Source organism: Hemibagrus wyckioides, linkage group LG15 (genome assembly GCF_019097595.1).
Source record: "Hemibagrus wyckioides isolate EC202008001 linkage group LG15, SWU_Hwy_1.0, whole genome shotgun sequence".
NCBI classification, from domain to species: Eukaryota; Metazoa; Chordata; class Actinopteri; order Siluriformes; family Bagridae; genus Hemibagrus; species Hemibagrus wyckioides.
Window position 1 is genome coordinate 15544494 of NC_080724.1, and position 19556 is coordinate 15564049.

The 19556-nt window shown below is 38.5% G+C and overlaps 2 protein-coding genes and 1 long non-coding RNA gene across 4 annotated transcripts in view; 1 reads left to right on the forward strand and 2 right to left on the reverse strand.

Moving 5' to 3' along the window:
- xkr7a (XK related 7a) overlaps positions 1-1141 on the reverse strand; it is a 19706-nt gene extending 18565 nt beyond the window's left edge. Inside the window, exon 1 of the mRNA XM_058409795.1 lies at positions 672-1141. Coding sequence (XP_058265778.1) covers positions 672-1129 — 458 coding nt within the window. The 5' untranslated portion in view covers positions 1130-1141. The remainder of the gene's footprint in view (positions 1-671) is intronic.
- On the forward strand, positions 533-19544 carry LOC131365889 (uncharacterized). Its single transcript, XR_009206753.1, has 3 exons — positions 533-940; positions 4686-4884; positions 19115-19544. It is a non-coding gene; the product is annotated as an uncharacterized LOC131365889 (long non-coding RNA).
- On the reverse strand, positions 10074-15001 carry LOC131365888 (nociceptin receptor). 2 transcript variants are annotated; one of them, XM_058409802.1, is made up of 3 exons: positions 14485-15001; positions 11677-12032; positions 10074-11344 (listed from the first exon to the last, which is right to left on the reverse strand). In XM_058409802.1, exons 1-3 carry the CDS (start codon positions 14691-14693, stop codon positions 10797-10799), a joined length of 1113 nt encoding a protein of 370 aa, XP_058265785.1. In that variant the 5' UTR covers positions 14694-15001; the 3' UTR covers positions 10074-10796. The 2 variants fall into 2 exon arrangements, with proteins under 2 accessions (XP_058265785.1, XP_058265786.1); XM_058409803.1 differs by lacking the exon at positions 14485-15001 and adding an exon at positions 12216-12711.
- Positions 19545-19556: the final 12 nt, after the last annotated feature.

The window sequence follows — 19556 nt, forward strand, 5'->3', positions numbered from 1 at the left end:
AGGAGGAGGGGCCCGGAACCTCCATGGCTAGGAGACGATGAACTGGCACGAGACAACAGGAAATGCTGGACAGCGATAATGGGGAGGATGTTTCATCACAACAATCTCCATAACTCAATCTCAGCTTGGGATAACCCCCTGACTGCTGGCTATTACAAGGATGTGACCAAATTTGTATAGCATACACTAGATTTTATTGTAGATAAATCCCCAAAGTATATTGTTATGTAATGCAACCCTTTAAGAGTTCATTTAAAGATTTGGGAGTTTGCTGTGTGAGCTGAAATGTTAAACAAAGCATGCTAGATTTAATTTAAAACAGCCCACTGTCAGCACCACCAGTCATCCCTCAAAGCCATTAACGTTCTCTGAGTAATGTGGAGCGGTCCGTGCTTTCAAGTGGGTGTGTGTTGCTTTCGATGAGAGCAAAAGCTGTCTGAAGAGAAAATGAAAAAAACGAAAGGAAATACAATACACTGAAGATTCAATTGCCTTGCACATTTGATGGATTATCCGACTGAGTGAGCTCACACTTCGCCTACTACACATCATGAACTAGTTTCCACTCAGCGTGCTATCATGCCATGGAGCGCTTTTAATCACATGATCATGTATAATTTAACAAAAGATATATAGGCTTTATATTGCTTATGTACTGATCCGATTCTTACCTCCAGACCTGAGCTAGCTGGAGGATGTGCACGATGCTGTGGAAGAGCCAGGCGCAGGCTCTGCAGCAGCGGGTCCGGGCGCCGCTCTCCGCGGTGCTGAAGCGCCTCTGAGCTCCCGACGCCGCCACCACGGCTGCCGCAGCGGAACCAGCGCTGCTCGACTCCGAGTAGTCATACGCGAACCAGCGGAAGCTCAGCACCTGCACCACCACAGACGGCACGACCACGAAGACGAGCGTGAGCGCGAACCAGCGGTAGTCCCGTCGCAGGTAATAGTCGGCGGCCAGCCACAGGTCGGAGGCCCCGTCCGAGAAAAACACGAGGAGAGCACCGAGGGTCCAGCAGCAGTCCAGTAGAGAGTAACGGCCGCGCGGCGAGCTCAGAACGGGAGTACGCGCGCACAAAGGCGGGATGTCGTTCTGTAACGGCACAGCCGTGCCGTCCGACTTCGCGGCCATGTTTGTTGTAGAAAAGAGAGTAGAAAGGAGTGAGGTGGGAGCGATTGACAGAGGGAGGGAGAGAGGGAGGGATGGAGAAATAGAGGGAGGGGTAGATAGATGGGGGGTCGTATGTCAGTGTGTGCATGCGTGGGAGGGACGTGGAGGGGAGTAAAAGGGTTGTGGTTCGGTGGGGATCGTTTCATCCCTTTCTGAGTATCTGACTTTCGTCACTTTTCCTATGGGATCTATCTGTCTCCAAGTAGATTATGGTCTGGATACTGTGACATGAAAATAAACCATTGAGTCTAAAGTATTTGTATAGGTCTACACACAGCAATATTCGCAGTGTCTTATTAAATCGCCCAGTTGTTCCCAGCTGTATTTATATGAAAACAGCTGTAATTTAACACTGGGAGTTATACAGTTGTGAACTACTTACAATATATGATGGACTATACCAAAGCCTTATTACGTCCTTATTTTGCTTTAATTATTAACCAACCCATGTTATTTCATTCAACCTGTTCGTATCAGGTAAAACTGCAGCTATACTGTATTATACTTCTGTTATTCTATAGTGCTTTAGATAAGGCGCCTGCCAAATGCCGCAGATGTAAATGTTTCTGCCCCATTGTTTTTAAAGCGCCCCCTAGTTACTATTAAAACTGACTGGTATTATAGCCTAATGTTCCTTGCGCAGTGGTCCACAGACCATCGATCGGCCACCCATTTTCTCTTATTCTTCTCTCCTCCTCTGTTACAGTTCTGTCAAGGTCATTTCCTCCACATAAGCCCAACCGTAAGCAATCAAGAATTAAAAAGTGGCCCACATGGAGGTTGTGCATTGTGTTCATAAGCGCATTAACACTTTAATAACTGATTACGACCATTTGACCCGATTCTACAGGCTGGGAAAATGAACACATTCCAATTGGGACAAACAAAAAACAAAAAAAGTATGAATCCTTAAACAAAAAACACATAAATTTTTACATGTGATCATACTTTTTTTTCATGATGATAAGTAATATGAGAAAAAAAACATGTTAAAGTGCATTTCACTGAATTATTCCCTGAAATCATGTATAAACATGTGATATCACGGAAACTATATCTGGTAAATATTATTAAAATATTATTAAAAATCGCACATTAGACACAATAATAATAATAATAATAATAATAATAATAATAATAATAATAATGATAATAATAATAATAATAATAATAATAATAATAATAATAATAATAATGTTGTTTTATCACTTTATTTATTTTGAAACCTTTATTTTCTTTAAAAAAATCTTGTTGAGGGTAAAAATGTCTTCTTTTCCTGACCAAGATGGCAGCACAAAAACTTTCACCAAGCAAGCAGATAAAGCAATGATGTAATATAAGCATATAGGTGCAAGGCAGATATGTGCAAGGCAGAAATACTAAGCCACAGTGCAACTCAATATAGTTATCATATGATAAAAAGATTGTTTGAAAAAAGAAAGAACAGCATGTACCAATAGAGACAGCTTCCATATCCTTTAAAATGGATTTCAGTTCTCTCAGTTAAACTGTTTAGCTCGGTTAAGGTTCTTTTGTACAGTGTTCCAATCCTTTTTGTTTTGTTTTGCCCAGTTTGTCCTGACATTTTTAAAAAGCAAACTGAAACCTATTTTAATACGCATGAATAAAGATAGGAAGGAACAAGTCCTAGTAGAGAACTGAATAACGATATAAGGGAACAAGTGAGGTTTTTTTTCCCAATTGGATAAGTATCTGGACATTCTTATTAATCATAAATTGGATATGCCCAGTGTGACCATTGTAGGAAAAATTAGGACAGGTGGAGCCATAGAGGACTGTTTTGACACCACGGATTGGAGTCTGTTTATTTCTGCAACTGGCCTTTTTTCAAAGAATGCATGAACATGTGACTTCATTTGTCAGATTTTGTAAAATCTGACAAAAGGTGAACAAGCTATTTAGGAAAGTAATGTCCAGGAAGGCACCCGGCCCAGACTCAGTCTCTTTTGTACTTTTAAAGCACTTTGTTGATTATTTAGCCCCAGTGTACACACGTCATCAGCTAATCCTGAGACCTTTAAAAGTGCTTACCATTGTCTCAGTCCCTGTAAAGCCAAGCACGGACCTAAATGATTAAAGACCAATGTTTCAATACATAAATGTCAATGATCAAATATCAGTGATTGCACCTTCAATGATACTTACTTGGAATGCTTTCTTTGCATGCTTTGGTTCTGTTAATATCAATCACTGCTTGAATGCCACAGACTAAGTATTGATGATCATGTGTATCCCTCCCTGGCCACAGCTTCCCCATCTTCTAATGGTTAATTCCAGCATGATAAATCACCATGTCACAAAGCCAAAGTCTCTCAAACTGGTTTCTTGAACATGGCAATGAGTTCAGTCTTCTTCCCAATCACTAGATCTGAATCCAGTAGATCATCTTTGTGATGTGGTAGAATGGGAGATTTTCAGCATTTAAGTGGACCTGAATAATCTGCAGGAATTGTGTGTTGGAATCATGTCACAGTGGACCAGTATCTCAAAGGAATGTTTCTGACATCTTGTGGAACCAATGTCACAAAGAAATGAGGCTGTTCTGAGAGCAAAAGAAGTCCCTACCCAGTATTAGTATAGTGTTTCTTATAAAGTATTTGGTCAATGAATGTTAGGTGATCCTAAAAGAGGACCTTGACTCTTAAATTTTTACCTGTGCAGTTAAATATGTATATTCTGAACCGTCCACTACTTCAATCCCTGACTATATTTCTGTGTTGAAGCAAGGGAGCGGAATGATGTCCACAGTGGAGCAGAGTGGGGGTGTGAAGTATTTAGCTGGGAGTGAGAAGTGCAGGGGGGCAGGGGGAGAAGCATATGCCCATCTACCCCACTTGGCCCAGTTGCTGAGCATCTACTCAAGCAGGAGTTGGTTTTGCTTGAGGAGAAGGGCCTGCTCTGCCAACTCCTGCTCTAGCACTGCCTGTTCTGCTGCATCCATAATTGGTTGGAGCATTTTGTAACAAAGTTGCAGCAGAGACAAATGTAAATGCAGAAACTCTTTTAAGAAGAACAAAAAGAAACAAAGACTGAAATGATACCAGAAAACTAGGACAAAAAGGGGTAATGCTATAGGTAAAGGGCTGGGCTAATGCTAGGCAAGGCAAGAAAAACCTAAAAATGAAATCAAATGCTATGCACAGTGCTAACGTAAACCATAATCTACCATTCAGCTATCAATCACAAAAGCAGACCCTATAGAGCACCCTATAGATGCATGCATGCAGGCATGAAGGTGCAGTTTTTGCTGCAGACATTGTAATGTAGGCAGTGTACATATTCACATTTTTTAATTTATCCTTTCTGTTCAGAGATACAGCCAACAACTGAAAGAAGACAGGAAGCATGTTTGTTTCAGCCAGGGGACAGGCTTGCTTTGCAGAAAGAAAGTAGATGACATATAAACGTATGCCTCCATTGTACTGATGATTAATACAGTGGTCACAATCTTGCACTGATCAGTTTTTCATTAATGTGTATGACATCTGTTTTGCAGATAGACCCCCTCCAGGAACAACAGCCTTCAGGCCAGACAGATGTTTGAAACAGGCACAAAAGCCTCAAGTCTTTGGTCCTAGACTACACTGTGCACAGCAGAAGAGCACTAGTAGAAGAGCACTCCTGTTTTAGAAATGTCGTGGAAAATGTGGTGCATGCCAAGCAAGCTGCTGCGAGAGCTTTTCTGATTATTCTGAGTGAGTATACAATAAGATGCAAGTTTCTTACCCCATGCCAGATTTTTTTTTCCTTTTTCACTGCAGATTACACAATGTGTGTGTCCCCATGCACTTGTCAAATGATCTTTTGTTATTTTCACTAGCAGAGAAGGTTTGTAGGCCAGCTGCCCATTGAACAGTCATGGGCCAAAATAGATAAAAAGGCAGCCTGTGGCTTGCTTGTCAAGTCATTTCCAGAAGCTCTGGATGCGAATGCCTAAACAGTGAGAACAGGAACAATGTGGTACTGAGCAATACTGCTACAATCAGTAGTGGGCTGAACAGCAACAGCTTTGAGTCCAATATGGTTTAGATGAAGGGATTACACAGAAAATCAACCATATCTCAAAGAGCATGCCACTGGAATATGTACACTTTGAAAGGTTGATTAGTATTTTTATGACATCCACAATCGAAAGGCAAGAAGAAGCTCTGCAATACTCACAAATTGAAAGAGATGACTAGTGATCGCCATCTTAAAACACACCATGAAGCCCTCCTTATTTATTCACAAACTGGAGAAAGATAGACAGGCTACATGTTTTATTTTTGTACTTGAACAACAGGACAATGTGCATTGATGCACATGAAGATCAGTGTGCTTGCCACCCACAGTTCTTGGTAAGGCACGTAAACCTTTCGAGAAAGAAAGCGAACATTAAGCCTAGACTCCATCATGGGAACGATGAACAATTCATGCTGTTTACTGCCACCAGGGACATTGGGGTTAATGAGGCACTTCAGTTTGCCAGCAAATCTTTTGCGGGAGAGGAATCAGAGCTTGACTGGGTGTGACTGTGTACATTAATGATTTATTTAATGATTTTTAATTAAAGATTTATTTTGATTTTCTCTGCAACACCTTGCTTTATGCTGTTATAATGTTAACTGGGTAAATACATCCTCCTGCATGTATACATTAATGCGCTCCTTCTGTTGACATGGTTTTGAAACAACTTACAGATGGACGTCTATGGCAACTGCTTCACTTAAAGGACATATTTTAAAATGTGTGATATTGTAAAGCGTTCTGTGCAGAGACATGTATTTATGAGCTGTGCAAGGAGTCTCCACTGTCAGCACTTGCTATGGCGTTTCTATAAGTTTTCCAAAAAGCCTTCAGACAGGAAGGCATTACAGCGTCTCATTCAGAGTGACTCATGTGGTGTCTCAGATGTCAGGGCATTGTAACCCTTAGTAAGATTTTGCTGCATTTTCCAGTTTCTAGCTAACATGACAAGCTGTAGGTTTTTTTTTTATTGTTCTGAACTCCAAGAAAGAGAAAATGGAAAGGCTGGTGCTGGATAAAAGTACATCATTCTTTAATTAATAAAAAATATAATTGTTTAACAAATGTGATGTGTCCCAAACTTTAAGAAACAAAAACCTTTTATAACAGCCAGTACCATTAAACTGAGCTTTTGCAAATGGTTGTATGTGCCTTAGTTTAATTAATTTCAAAGCATTAGCTGAGGTATTATTCTTAATAAGAAAGTTTTGGCAGCACAGACTAAATGTAGAGCTCAGTGGAGCAGAGCTGACATCTGCTGGTGGCATGTAGGAAAAAATATAAAAAGGCTGTATGGTCTGTGACAAATTGGACTAGTGGTAGAGGATGAACAGGTTAATATTTAATGAACGGAAGGGCTATACACCAACCAGGCATAACATTATGACCACCGGCCTAATATTGTGTTCCTCTCCCTTTCGCTGGCAAAACAGCCCTGACCCTTCATGCACTGTGTATTCTGACACCTTTATATCAGAACCAGCATTAACTTCTTCAGCAATTTGAGCAACAGTAGCTCGTCTGTTAGATCAGATCACACGGGCCAGCCTTCACTCCCCACGTGCATCAATGAGCCTTGGCCGCCCATGACCCTGCTGCTGGTTCACCACTGTTCCTTCCTTGGACCACTTTTGATATATACTGACCACTGCAGACCGGGAACTCCCCACAAGAGCTGCAGTTTTGGAGATGCTCTGATCCAGTCATCTAGCCATCACAATTTGGCCCTTGTCAAACTCGCTCAGATTTTTACTTTTGCCCATTTTTCCTGCTTCTAACACATCAACATTGAGGACAAAATGTTCACTTGCTGCCTAATATATCCCACCCACTAACAGGTGCCATGATGAGGAGATCATCAGTGCTATTCCCTGCACCTGTCAGTGGTCATAATGTTATGCCTGATCAGTGTATATATAAGACATAGTATGGTCTATCTGTGGTTATCTCCAGCATTCACAAGAAACAGGAGTGAAATATATAAACATTCACTAATATTATTGATCATTTTTAAATAATTCCAATGTGGTCAAGACTCTCAGCAAGTCAACATTTTACATCTCTGATATGTACATTTGATACAGTTAAGCTTACAGAAAGCGTATACACTTTCTTAACACTATCACTGATCTTGAGCATTTCTTGAATTCTTTATTCAATTAAATCCTTGGCTCAGTGGCTCTGTGAGTGAAATCTATTATTAAGTTTTTCTAGTTGTTAGCCCATTTAATTTACCACTTGAATTAAATGTATTTAATCTGAACCCTAATTCAAAAACTAGTTGGACTATAAACGTGTTCTAATGCTCTTTGGCTCTAATAAATAGCTTAAATATTACAGTCTATTAGAATAGTTGGATTATATTTTTTAAAATAAATCTGTAGTGAGTGGCTCCATGGAATGTATTTTATAATTAAAAGGGTCACTATCTGCAAAAATGTTGGAGTATCACTGCCTTTGATGGTAGCTTAAGTAATGATTATGTTTTTATAAAGGTTTATACCTCGTATTTGGCTTGTTAGTATCTAGAGTAGAGTTTTGTTGCACCATGGCCCAGCACGTTATCAGTGCTTTTTTTCTTCATTAATTATTTTTTTAACATACACATTCTCTGCCTGTTTTATAAGAAGCCACTAGATGTCTCTGTCTGTTCATCCACTAAGCAGTTTTATCAGGTAAACTGACCATATACAGTAGCTGACTATAAATTTAGCACAAACTGAGCAGGGCATGAAATAAATGAGCATGGTGGGAATAAAATAGCTATAAAGTATAATATATATAAATATTGTCTATGCCACTCCTACAGGGGTCTAGACCAGGGATCCTCAAATCTGATCACTTTCCTGCAGAGTTTAGCTCTAACCTTAATCAAACACACCTAATCAGTGTCTCCAGGATCATTACAAAATCACTGGTAGAGGAGTTTGATCAGGGTTGGAGCTAAACACTGCAGTGCATTGGCCCTCTAGGGAAAGATTTGAGGAACCCTGGTCTAGGCCAAATGTGCCAAAATATTAACGTCAACACAGACACACGTATATTCAAATTTAACTATCCAGAATGATCCATTAAACAAAATTGTATATTTTGTCTTCACAGATTTTGCCAAAACATGCCATTCTTTACAAGCACCCAAATTGATGCTTCGAAAGTAAATGCACTTTCCATCCACCTCCCAGAGTATCAGATGACCTAGTTGGTGGTACTTGTATAGTAAAAAGGTGAAAAGGTGAATAAAATCTTTAATTCACCTACTCTTTACAGTCAAGTGTCAAATTAAAGGAAAAACTGTGTGAGAATATTTACGGGTATGGTTTGTGTGCGCTTGTCCTCTAAAAACGATTCATCACAATAAATCAATACAAATTTCTTTAGGATCCTATGCTATCCTAATGGGTGTGGTCTCTTCCTCATCTACAGCGCAGTAGGGGTCACTAGCAAGCAAAGATGTAAATAATGTGACTCATGTCCTTTGGCCCACCTCTTTTCTTTAGTATGTATATTGCAATTTTTTAATTCAGTTGAGCTTGACATTCTATAGATATGGATACTGAAATGCATTCCTGGCTTGAACTTGGCACAAGACTGCTTTGTGGTTATGACAGCTACGTAGGACTATTTTTTCCTCACAACTCTGCCCCAGCATACATTCTACAAAGCAGACTAGGAATAGAAGACAGCACTTTCACTTCAGTCTGTAGCTGTAGTTTCCATAGATTTCTTGAGTTTGGTAGATGGCTTAGAATATTTCTGCAAGTCCACCTGCTGCTTTCTTGTTATCATGGACACTGGTGTTCTAATTTACAGGAAATGGTATAGAAAAGAGTGGTTTGGGTATAGAAAAAAAAGAAGCTTGGGTATAGACATTAAACTGCCATGGTTTGATGAATTAGATTACTTAATGCGGGTAAATGTGTCTAAAAATTTGTAAAAAGTCTCTGATTAAATTTCTTTTTCCAAAATAAAAATTTATTTGGAAGTATAAATAAAACTTAAATTAAATCTGACCAGTTAAATCTGATCTATTTTGAATTCTAAAATAAAAGCTTAGCTAGACGTAAAGTCCACTTAACTATAGGTAAAGTTGGAAAATGATTCAGCCTTCTAACTTCTAACTAATTGTGGCATTAAACAGCTTCATACAAAATAAGCCATATTTCCATAGAAGTCTTTTGTTTGTAGCTTCTGCACTGAAATTTCCCCGTCTGTTTAATTTCTTTTCTCAAATCTGTTTAGCCTGCTGAGTGCTTTTGTTTAATTAGCTCATTATCAAACATTTGCATAAATTAGGCCGTGTGTTGCACAGATTGGATGTATATATGGGGAAAATTGGGGGTTTTGAATACATATAGAAATAAGGGATTTGTGAAAGGAGTCTTACATTTACACGGCTCTAGTTGATTCATTAATTAATGTGTCACGTGTCTGTTCATTCATCATTTCCACTCACCTTTGATAAATAAATCTGGGTTAGTATATAAACTAGAGGGTCTATCTAAGAGCATTGCTGACACATACAACCCTAACCCTAGGCGTGTATATTTTCCAAAATAGCTGGACGAACAGATCAACTAAAATAAAGATTATTTGATTTGGATTTGTCATCATATTCACCACGGGTGCTAGCATAGGTGCTTAAGACACAAACCTCTCTCATCATTTTGTTCCACTTCCATTCCATTTTTATTCCATTCCACTTCCACTTATTCACACCGATATTTTATTTTTTTCCTGACTGGCACTCAGGCAGATAAAATTAGAACTATTTTTCCATCCTTTCCCTCTTGCTAATTTCGGCTGCTCCAGAAAAAAACAAGGTATAAGTCACCTTTTTAAAAAAGCACATAAAAAAAATACACAGCACATCCATCCTGTGTCAAATGCAGACATTTATTAATTACAAACATATACACTACTATGCTATGTTTCTGGACACATTTCAGATGTGACTGTAATTTATGTAGACAGGGATATTGTTACAATGTGATAAAGTGTAATATATTTATTATTTATAGGATATACAATGTTTACATATTCAAAATAAAAGTCAGCATGCTGGTTAAAAAACTATAAAGGGGTTTATATTATAATAAGGTGCCTGTATGTTAAGTCTACCTGTAATGTGCCTACATTTATTTGGCATTTAATTAGTTTAAATGTAAAAATACCAACTTTTTTAGCACTCTTCCACCTTGACTTTATTTAACTATAGATGTTTTGTCTATGCTTAAATTGCATTAATCATCCACTTGATGCACTAGGTAGAGGGGGTTAAAAAATTGTGCATAGCAACAGATCAATAACTAATACCTGCTCTTATATGTAAAACATATAAAGGAAAGTTCTGTGTGTCTAGATATAAGGCAGATTTAATATATTAATGTTTCAGTGATTGTGGCTATAAAAAGATATAGAATAAGCCCTTTTGTCCCAAGCCATGAGGCAATTTACTGGTATTTAGTCCCACAGCTAAACAACACAGCAAAACACAGCAACAGAATTTACAGATAAGCAAATTTTACAGCACAAACTGTATTCATAGAAGGGTTCAAGGCTGTGAGCATTAAAATAGAGCACCTTTATTCTCCAGGTTATAGTTCTAATCTTCACACCTGGGAATGGCACCAGCTTCATTAACCACTCCGTTTTCTTGTACGAACTCTTGTTCCACCTTCCTCACTGATCTCCTTTGCTGGGGTTCCAGTTCCACATCTGTGCTGGTTTGCACGCAGAACTCACGGAAACAGCGTTTAAAATTTTCATCCAAGAAGGCATAGAGCACAGGGTTGAGACTGCTATTAGCATAACCCAGTGCAATGCAGAAGTGCATTGCTGCTACAGAGGTCTGGCTGCCTCCTAAGTCCACCTTCCTCAAAGCCTGAATTAGAGCGAGGACCTGAATAGGCATCCAACAGAGCACAAATGCAGCCACCACAGCCAGCACCAGCTGCGTGATCCTTCGCAAGTTACGGTCCTTGAGACGGGAGCCAGAGAGGAGACGAACGCTACGTAGGCGTCGCACCATCAAGCCGTAACAAATGCTTATGATAGCCACTGGAATCAAAAAAGAGAAAAGGAACACACAGATACCGAATACAGGTTCCGAATAGCATCGAGGATCAGGAAGCACCACCATACACTCGATACCTGGAAAAAAAATAGCAACAATTTGAATAGTACTGAAAATTAGCCGTGAAGAAATCTTGATTTTAATTTTTAGAAAAGTAGCATAGCACATTGCAATACAGTGACCATTACAGAATATTGTATAGTTTATAGTTATATATTCTCATACAAGAAATTCTCTTTATCTGAAAAATATGGAGCTTCAAACTTAAGGTTCAAACAATTAATGAAATTACTAAAAAATACCCAGTACAATTCTAACAGTAAAATGAGATGAATGAACACAGTGACTGAATGCTTGGTGGAAAGATGAAGCTGAATAAAGGAGACAGATAATGCTTGGTGATGACTACCATTGGATTCTGCTTCCACTTGTCCCATGAGCATAACAGGTATTCCTATGGCAGAAGCCAGTACCCACACCGCCACATTGACCAGCTTGGCACTTTCGGGCGTACGCACTGCCAGCGAACGCACTGGGTGGCACACAGCGATGTAACGGTTCACACTCATAACGGTCAGAGTGAAGATGCTGGTAAACATGTTGTAGTAGTCAATGGCCACCACCATCTTGCAGAGAGTCAAGCCAAATGGCCAGAAGCCTAGTAGAACATCCATGCCTTGGAAAGGTAGAGTAGCCAGAACGAGGGCATCAGCCAGCGCCAGGTTAAAGATATAGATGTTTGTGGCCGTCTTCATCTTTGTATACCTGGACGTATAATTAAAAGACAACTGATATCTACCCATAACTATGACCAATTTCTACATAAGCTATGATATTATATCATAAAACGAATCTACTAAATACTACTACTACTACTACTATTATTGAATCAAATTAATCAGCACATATTAATAATTGGTTTGTTTAAACAGATACACTCACACTCACATTTTTCACAGGACACTCCATAATGGGAAATAAATGTGATCTCATTGACTTTGACCATGGTATGGTTGCTGATGCCAGACTTGTTAGTTTGAGTATTTCAGAAACTAACAATTTTCTTGGATTTTCACTCACAACAGTCTCTAGAAATTAATCAGACAGGTGCAAAACAACAACACCAAAAATTTAGCATACAGACAGTCTACAGAAATGCTAATAACTATTTTATATATGGTGAGCAGAAAAGCACCTCAGAAATCACCACACATTAAACCTTTTGGCAAATTTTGTCAAGTTTCTTTAAAACGGTGCCCTTTGTAGCCTCAGATTACTGATTTTGGATGGATCTTTGGCTGGCATTTTTGCACTATGCTACTAATACATGATTGGCCAATTAGATAACAGCAGGAATGAGCAGCTGTACAAAATAAAAATGGCCATTGAAATAGGAATTCCTTTGTCATAGAGTATTTAATAAAACTTGCAATGCATATTTAAAACTTCTATTTAGATCAGTAGCAGATGTTGGAAAAATGTTATTAAATATTGTTGAAACACAGCAGCTTCACACAGAGTAATTTCAGCCTAATTTCAATGAATGGTCAACAGTCTACACTGAATTAAATATGCTTAGTAACAAGCATAGCAACAGGAGTATTAAAATAGGCTCTCTTCAGCGACTTTTTCTCTGTCAGGGCTTTCAGCAACACTGTGAATGTACAGGGTGACATACAGTACAGTCGCTTCCTCTTTATGCTAGACCACACTAGTGCTGGCATTATTTCTATTTTCTAAATTGTAATTATAAAGCAATTATGTAGGGCATTAGTCAGGCATGGGATTCTTTCTTAATTACATGTTTAACGAGAATAAGGCGAGGAAGAATGTAAGACAGTTCTAAAGGTCTCACATGCAACATCATGACAAGTAAAATACGAAAGAAAGAGGAATGTCAGTCATATAGTATAACAAACAATTCAACAAATAAGTTGTTGAATCTGTATGTAACAATAAGAGCACTGTATGTGGGTGTGTCTTTAAGACCATATATAGGAAATTTACATGCTTATTGTAAAGCATTCAAGTGGGAATATGCTTGTATTTTAGATCAGATCTAGATCTGGTATACTAACCAGCAAAAGGATTCAGAGGCATATTCAGAAGGATTCAGATAGGATTTAAAGTATTTTTTAAATTTTTAACGATTATTGTAAGTGTTGGTTATATTCATAAATGCTCTTAATCTTTACCACTACAGTTAGTGTACTAGCTAACCCTCAAGTACATCTTTTTTAGCCAATGTATATTTTACCTATAAAATGGGTTGTACTTGTACAGCTTTACTCTTAAACTAATTATGGTCCATTTATGTACCATAAATCATTGTTAAAGTTACACTAAATCCACATTTCTAGGCGAAAGATACACATTAAAGGTCAAAAAAATAAGGGCACCCCAAAGAAAGGTTTATTACTTAGATTTATTATTGCTCTGAGTTCATTATTAGCTTTGTAAGTGTAATAGTGAAATATACAAGAATAGTTATTTGTAGTGCTACCTAGATTGTTGGACATGATGGAGTGTTTCGGAATCAACTTGAATAAAATCATAAACATGATGCTTAAACATTCAAAGACATCCCCACTGATCTGTGATCTTCAGACAGACCCTTGCCAATAAATCATCATGCACTTACTCTGCAATCTAATCAACATGCACGATGGCAACCTAGGAGAACCAGTGTTTAACCTTTGGAGTAAGGCCGGTGGACATAGAGGGCATCAAGGATGGGATTTCAAGTGTTTGTCTATATTTCTTTTTAGATTAGCTTTCTCTCCCCCAATCTCTAACTCACTGACACAATGCCAAAATGAATCTGCTCGCATACGTCAGCCCGCATACCCTGCTGCAAGTGATGGACAGCAGGATAATTTAAAAGTATTGATTTTCTTAGAGGACCTTGTGGTCGAAAAACCCTTTGCATGCTGAACGTTAAATCCTAGGTCTTTCCATCACCACAGCCAAATCTATAACCTTTAGGACAACTTTACACTGGTATGACTCTTCACTAACTATGCAGCTAATAATCATTTGATCTTTATTTTCTTCATTTAAATAAATGCATAAAGGCAATTACGCATACATTACTAATACACACACGCACACTTTCACTCCAGTCTATATTACGCTACTCTTTAATCCAGAATTCACACTGACTTGAACACTCTTCCCACTTAGTTAGCTGAACTTTAGAACATTAAGACATGCTTACCTGATGATGACATACATGACCAGGCTGTTCCCCACAAGTCCCACTACACAAACGATGCAGTACAGCGCAACCACCGTGATCTTAACTCCGGTCGGCAGAAGGCCATCTTCTTCGTCCAATGCGCTCATATTTGCACTGAAAATGGAGTCATTGAACAGATGAGGAGCTAGCTTATCTACATCACTGTCCAAGCCGTCGGATAGCTCCATGATGAAGAGGTCCAGCACTTAAACAAACAATTAACAAGTCAGTAAGCACCAACCCAAGACGCGCAAACAAATCCTAAGTTGCGTCTTACTAACGCCATGCGCACCGCTTCCAAAACCATGTCTTCTGTCCCCTGTATAGTGCATGCTGTGTCCAAGCGGGAGGTAGCTCTGCTCAAGCCTTTTAATCACCGCTGCAGAAAAAAAAGATCTCTGTAAAATTGCCTATAGCAATTAGAGAGAGAGAGAGAGAGAAAGAGAGACGCACGCGCGAACGAACACGTTATCGCAACTGTATGCCTGCATCATCTCTCTCTCTCTCTCTCTCTCACACACACACACACACACACACACACACACGTTTGTCTTCTTATATATCTTGGTAAGGACCCTTGCACTGACATAATTTTTAATTCATATCATGTATTTGTGTCTGTTTCCTCCATGTCTAAATGTCTGATGGTAGCCCTAACACTTTAATATTATTCTCCAGATCAGTACTTTTTGGTGTCTGAAAGCTAATTTATTCTCCAGTGTTTTAAAGTTCTGAAAGTCATGAATTCTTGCTATGGCAACAGGTCATTGTTGCCATAGCAATGATTGCTGACAACTAGCAGTGCTAACAAAGATGTCATTAAGGTTAAGTCAACGGCCGATGAGTCGTCTCGCTCCTGGAAATGCAAAATCCTTAATTATAATGGTTCGAACGTGCCTGACAAATGATTAGCCAGTGTTATTTTGGTTACCCCAATGTTCAGATGATCGGTCTGTTGAACAACTCCTGGAGTGAAGCATCAGGTGTGATGAGTCACAAACACAAACCCTAAAGTGAGTGTAATTTTTGTGTTGGTGTTAATAAAACTGCATGCAGCACTTTTTAAGTGGTTGCGTGGTCATCTGTTTAATATTGCTCCTTATAGTTTATAGTGCTTGGTCTAGGGTTAGGGTTAGAATGAATTAAAAATGAATGAATGAATGAATGAATGAATGGATGGATAAACAAACAAACAGATGATTTCTGCTTTTCTTCCCTTTTCTTTTTTTGTACTTACTATTATTTTACAATGTCAATAGATAGATAGATAGATAGATAGATACTGTACATAGATAGATAGATAGATAGATAGATAGATAGATAGATAGATAGATAGATAGATAGATAGATAGATAGATAGATAGATAGATAGATCACTTTTACCAGATAGATCCTGTTGGTCCTGTATAAAATTACTGGTTTGTTTACCTTGCAGATACTTTGGGAAAATTGCATAATACTGTGATAAAACTCATTATCTTGCATGGGTGTGTGTTTCAGTTCAGTTCAATTTTATTTGTATAGCACTTTTAACAATGGGCATTGTTGCAAAGCAGCTTTAAATTCAGATTAAAAATGATAACATATAAATTTATATTTGTCCATTATTATGAAAAACAGTGAATTAAGGACTGCTAGATTAGTTGTAGCTAAATCTGTTCAAAGCATTTTTTTAAAAAGAGTTTAATGGGTGATGGTTAGCATTCAGTATTCCATTTTTGCTTTTGGCTTTAGGTTTTATCTCGTGTTTTGCAGTAAATCTGATGATCACATTCCTGTAAAGAGACATAAGGGAAGATAAAAACCATGAAACTATCTTTATCTTTTTCCCAGAAAGCTCAGAGTAGTGAACTTTAGTTCATGACATCAACAAGAAAAAAAAAGAGACAAGTAGCAATTAAAGGAATTGTCTGTAGATTTAGAGCCCTCTGCTGTCTGCGAGGTGAAGTTTAATTGCAATGAAAACACTCATAAGCTTTCCACTTCTCAACAGGCGACCACACATCCACTGCTGAAACTGCACAAGCCTCATTAGCTTCCTTTTAAGGAAAAGGTGGTGTCACTGAGCACTTCCATTTTAGCTGGGGACAGAGCCAATGTCAGCAGAAGAAATTAATGAAGAAGCTAGCAAGACAATGGCATGACATGCAAAACAATTTTGAAATATATGATTATAGGCTTTAAATAAACCACAGTGCTGTTGAATTCATAAATGTGTGTGATCAAAAGGTGTCTTCTATAATCTTCTATAACAGCAGCTCTGAGAGTAGCTTATGTTCATTCTAATATATAGTAATAGGTAAATCACAGGAATGGTGATGTCTATTAATATGGTAAAGAGACATTTATTTTAACATTTTTGGAAAGCTTTGTTGCTTTGTCAGACATCAGATTGTAACTTCAGACTTTGTACTTTTTTTCTTACTAATTTGAAGAAAGTGATGTAGTTTTTGTCACTTCCATCACTTTATCAACAGTTTTCATGTAAAAATTATGAGAAAAATATATATAAACTTTTTGCAGGATTTTTGTAGTTTGCTAAATGTTTTCTATCCATAGTCTATACCCGCTTTCTTTCTAATTATTACTGCTGGAGCCTATCCCAGTGCACACTGGGGCGAAAGGCCTCCAGTCCATCACAGGCCCAGAGGTCTCCAGTCCATCACAGGGCCACAGGTCTCTAGTCCATCACAGGCACACATATAGACAGATAACCACACACACACTCACTCCTACAGGCAATTTAGTATTATCAATCAACCTAATGTACATGTTTTTGGACTGAGGGAGGAAACCGGAGTACCCGTAGTAAACCCACACAGGCACGGGGAGAACATGAAAACTCCACACAGAAAGGCCCCTGCCCCAGGACCTTTGTTGTTAGGCAACTGTGCTAACCACTAAGCCACCATGCTGCCCCTAAATGGTTTTCATTTCTGTTTAATACTGTATTTTGCCATAGCTAAATAATGAAATAATTGAAATTATTGAAATAAAGCACTACTTTCTCCTGATATGAAAGATAACACAGATATTCAATTACATTATTCAAAATTCCTGTCATACAATCATATACACTCTTTCCATTTCCAAAATTCAAATGTTCTCATGTCCGGTCAGATATTCATATGTTCCATTTATAACACAGATATTCAATTACATTATTCAAAATTCCTGTCATACAATCATATACACTCTTTCCATTTCCAAAATTCAAATGTTCTCATGTCCGGTCAGATATTCATATGTTCCATTTTGTTCCTTTCTTGTGGAAATCAAAGCTGCTTGTGCCAAGACCTAATGACCTAATGATGGTAAATGATCACTGTACAATCATGTGGTTGGTCAAACAATATCGTTTAGCAAATTTCTTGCTAAAAGTACTCAATTCTGATCAGCCTAATTGAGACAGTGAGGTTCATGTTGAGATCATGGAGGCATATGATCCTGGTCCAGCTGCAAAGAAGCAGAAATTTGTATTTAGATGCTTCTTTAAATACATTTCAATCTAGTTAAAATGAATAAAAAGAGATTAATAAAATGTTATTAGCGGCTCTGTCTTGTTATAGGCCTGTTATCTATTTTATTTATGTTTATTTAAATGCTGACTTCAACCATTTACTGTACTGTAGTTCACATGTATTTTGTTCTTATAAAAAAAAAGAAGTGTTTAAACATTTTCTTGTAAATAAATTATTCATGAATAGTTTTAACAAGGGCTGTGGTAATACAGCTGTTGAGAGAGCCTGACGTAGCAAAGAACTTGAGGTAAACAAGGACACAAAAGATACATGTGATGGTCATTATGCTAAGTACATAGAGCCATTTTTACAGTGAGATCAAACGGGTACACTCTGAAAGAATATAATTGTGTCAACAGTATTAAAAAGAATAAGTGAGCTTTGAGAAAGGCAGAACGTCCATCATCCAAGTACACCATTTGTCCTTGCCTTCTTCTTTGGCACTGAAAGCACATTAAGTCCAGAGGGAGGTTAAATTTATCCTTGAGAGAAAAATAGATGTTACTATTGCCTATGCATCTTTAAATGTATTTACTCACTCACTGGTTGCTGCCATGCAATAAAGGAGATAGGGAGACAGAGAAAAGGAACAAGATGGGAATATTTATAGCTGTGCTTTTCAGCCCAAGCGATCGGGTGTTTATAAAGCAGCACACACATCTGAGATGCTGTGGCTCAGAGAAGAGATAAATGGGTAAGATTTTGTGTCCCGGTAAAGAACACTCAGTAAAATGTGAAGCAATCAATCTTCTGCAGCCACTGAAGAGCAGCGAGCGCTTGGGTCAAAGCCAGCACAAAAACGAGCCAATGTGCTGAAGTGGGGAACTGGAAATGAGAGTGGAACCTGAAAATGGAGCACATGGCTGCAAAAAAGGTTAGAAGAGGGACACTGATTTTATACAGGAAGTGTCACAACTCAGAGTCCCTCTCTGAGTGGACACACTATAGTGTGTAGATAGGGTATATCTTGTATATGAGTTTTACTTCTAATTTTTACATTCGGTTGTTTTGTTTACTTATATAGTCTCATATCTTATTGTTGTCATATTTGATGTTACAGTTAGGGCTCTTCTCTTCTGGTGCTGCAGAATCTGCCAGAAGATGTCACATGTACCTGGGACATGGATGTGGATGTGGCCAGGGAGTCCTTGCGCCCTCCAGCCATATCCTGAGGCGCTGTCAACTCGCCCACCTCCTAGATCATCTCAGTATCTCTGAGACTGTTGATGCTTCCACTCAAACCATGCCTGAGCCTGCACCTTCCCATGGTTCTCCAGGCCCTACCAATGGTTTCACTGAAGTCATAGATCTCACTGGGTCACCTGCACCTCCCCTCTCCTACCAATCATCTGGTTACACGCCAACCTCTCCAACTTCTCTAACCTCCCCTGCCCGTCTCTCAGGCCCTAGGTGCGGGTGCCCTCCCTGTGCCCCGCACATGGCTGATAATTAAGCTGAGCTTAATGGGACATTAAGCTAAGCTTAATTATACTTGCTTGTTTTATATCTGCAAAAAAACCTACTGTACCT

Bases quoted from the DNA above. Each gene is read 5' to 3' on its own strand.
- LOC131365888 (XM_058409802.1), bottom strand. From the start codon at position 14,693: ATGGAGCTATCCGACGGCTTGGACAGTGATGTAGATAAGCTAGCTCCT. The intron at 12,033-14,484 runs GTAAGCATGTCT...TTATACGTCCAG, and splicing joins GTCATGTATGTCATCATCAG to GTATACAAAGATGAAGACGG. The intron at 11,345-11,676 runs GTAGTCATCACC...TTTTTTTTCCAG, and splicing joins AGTGGAAGCAGAATCCAATG to GTATCGAGTGTATGGTGGTG.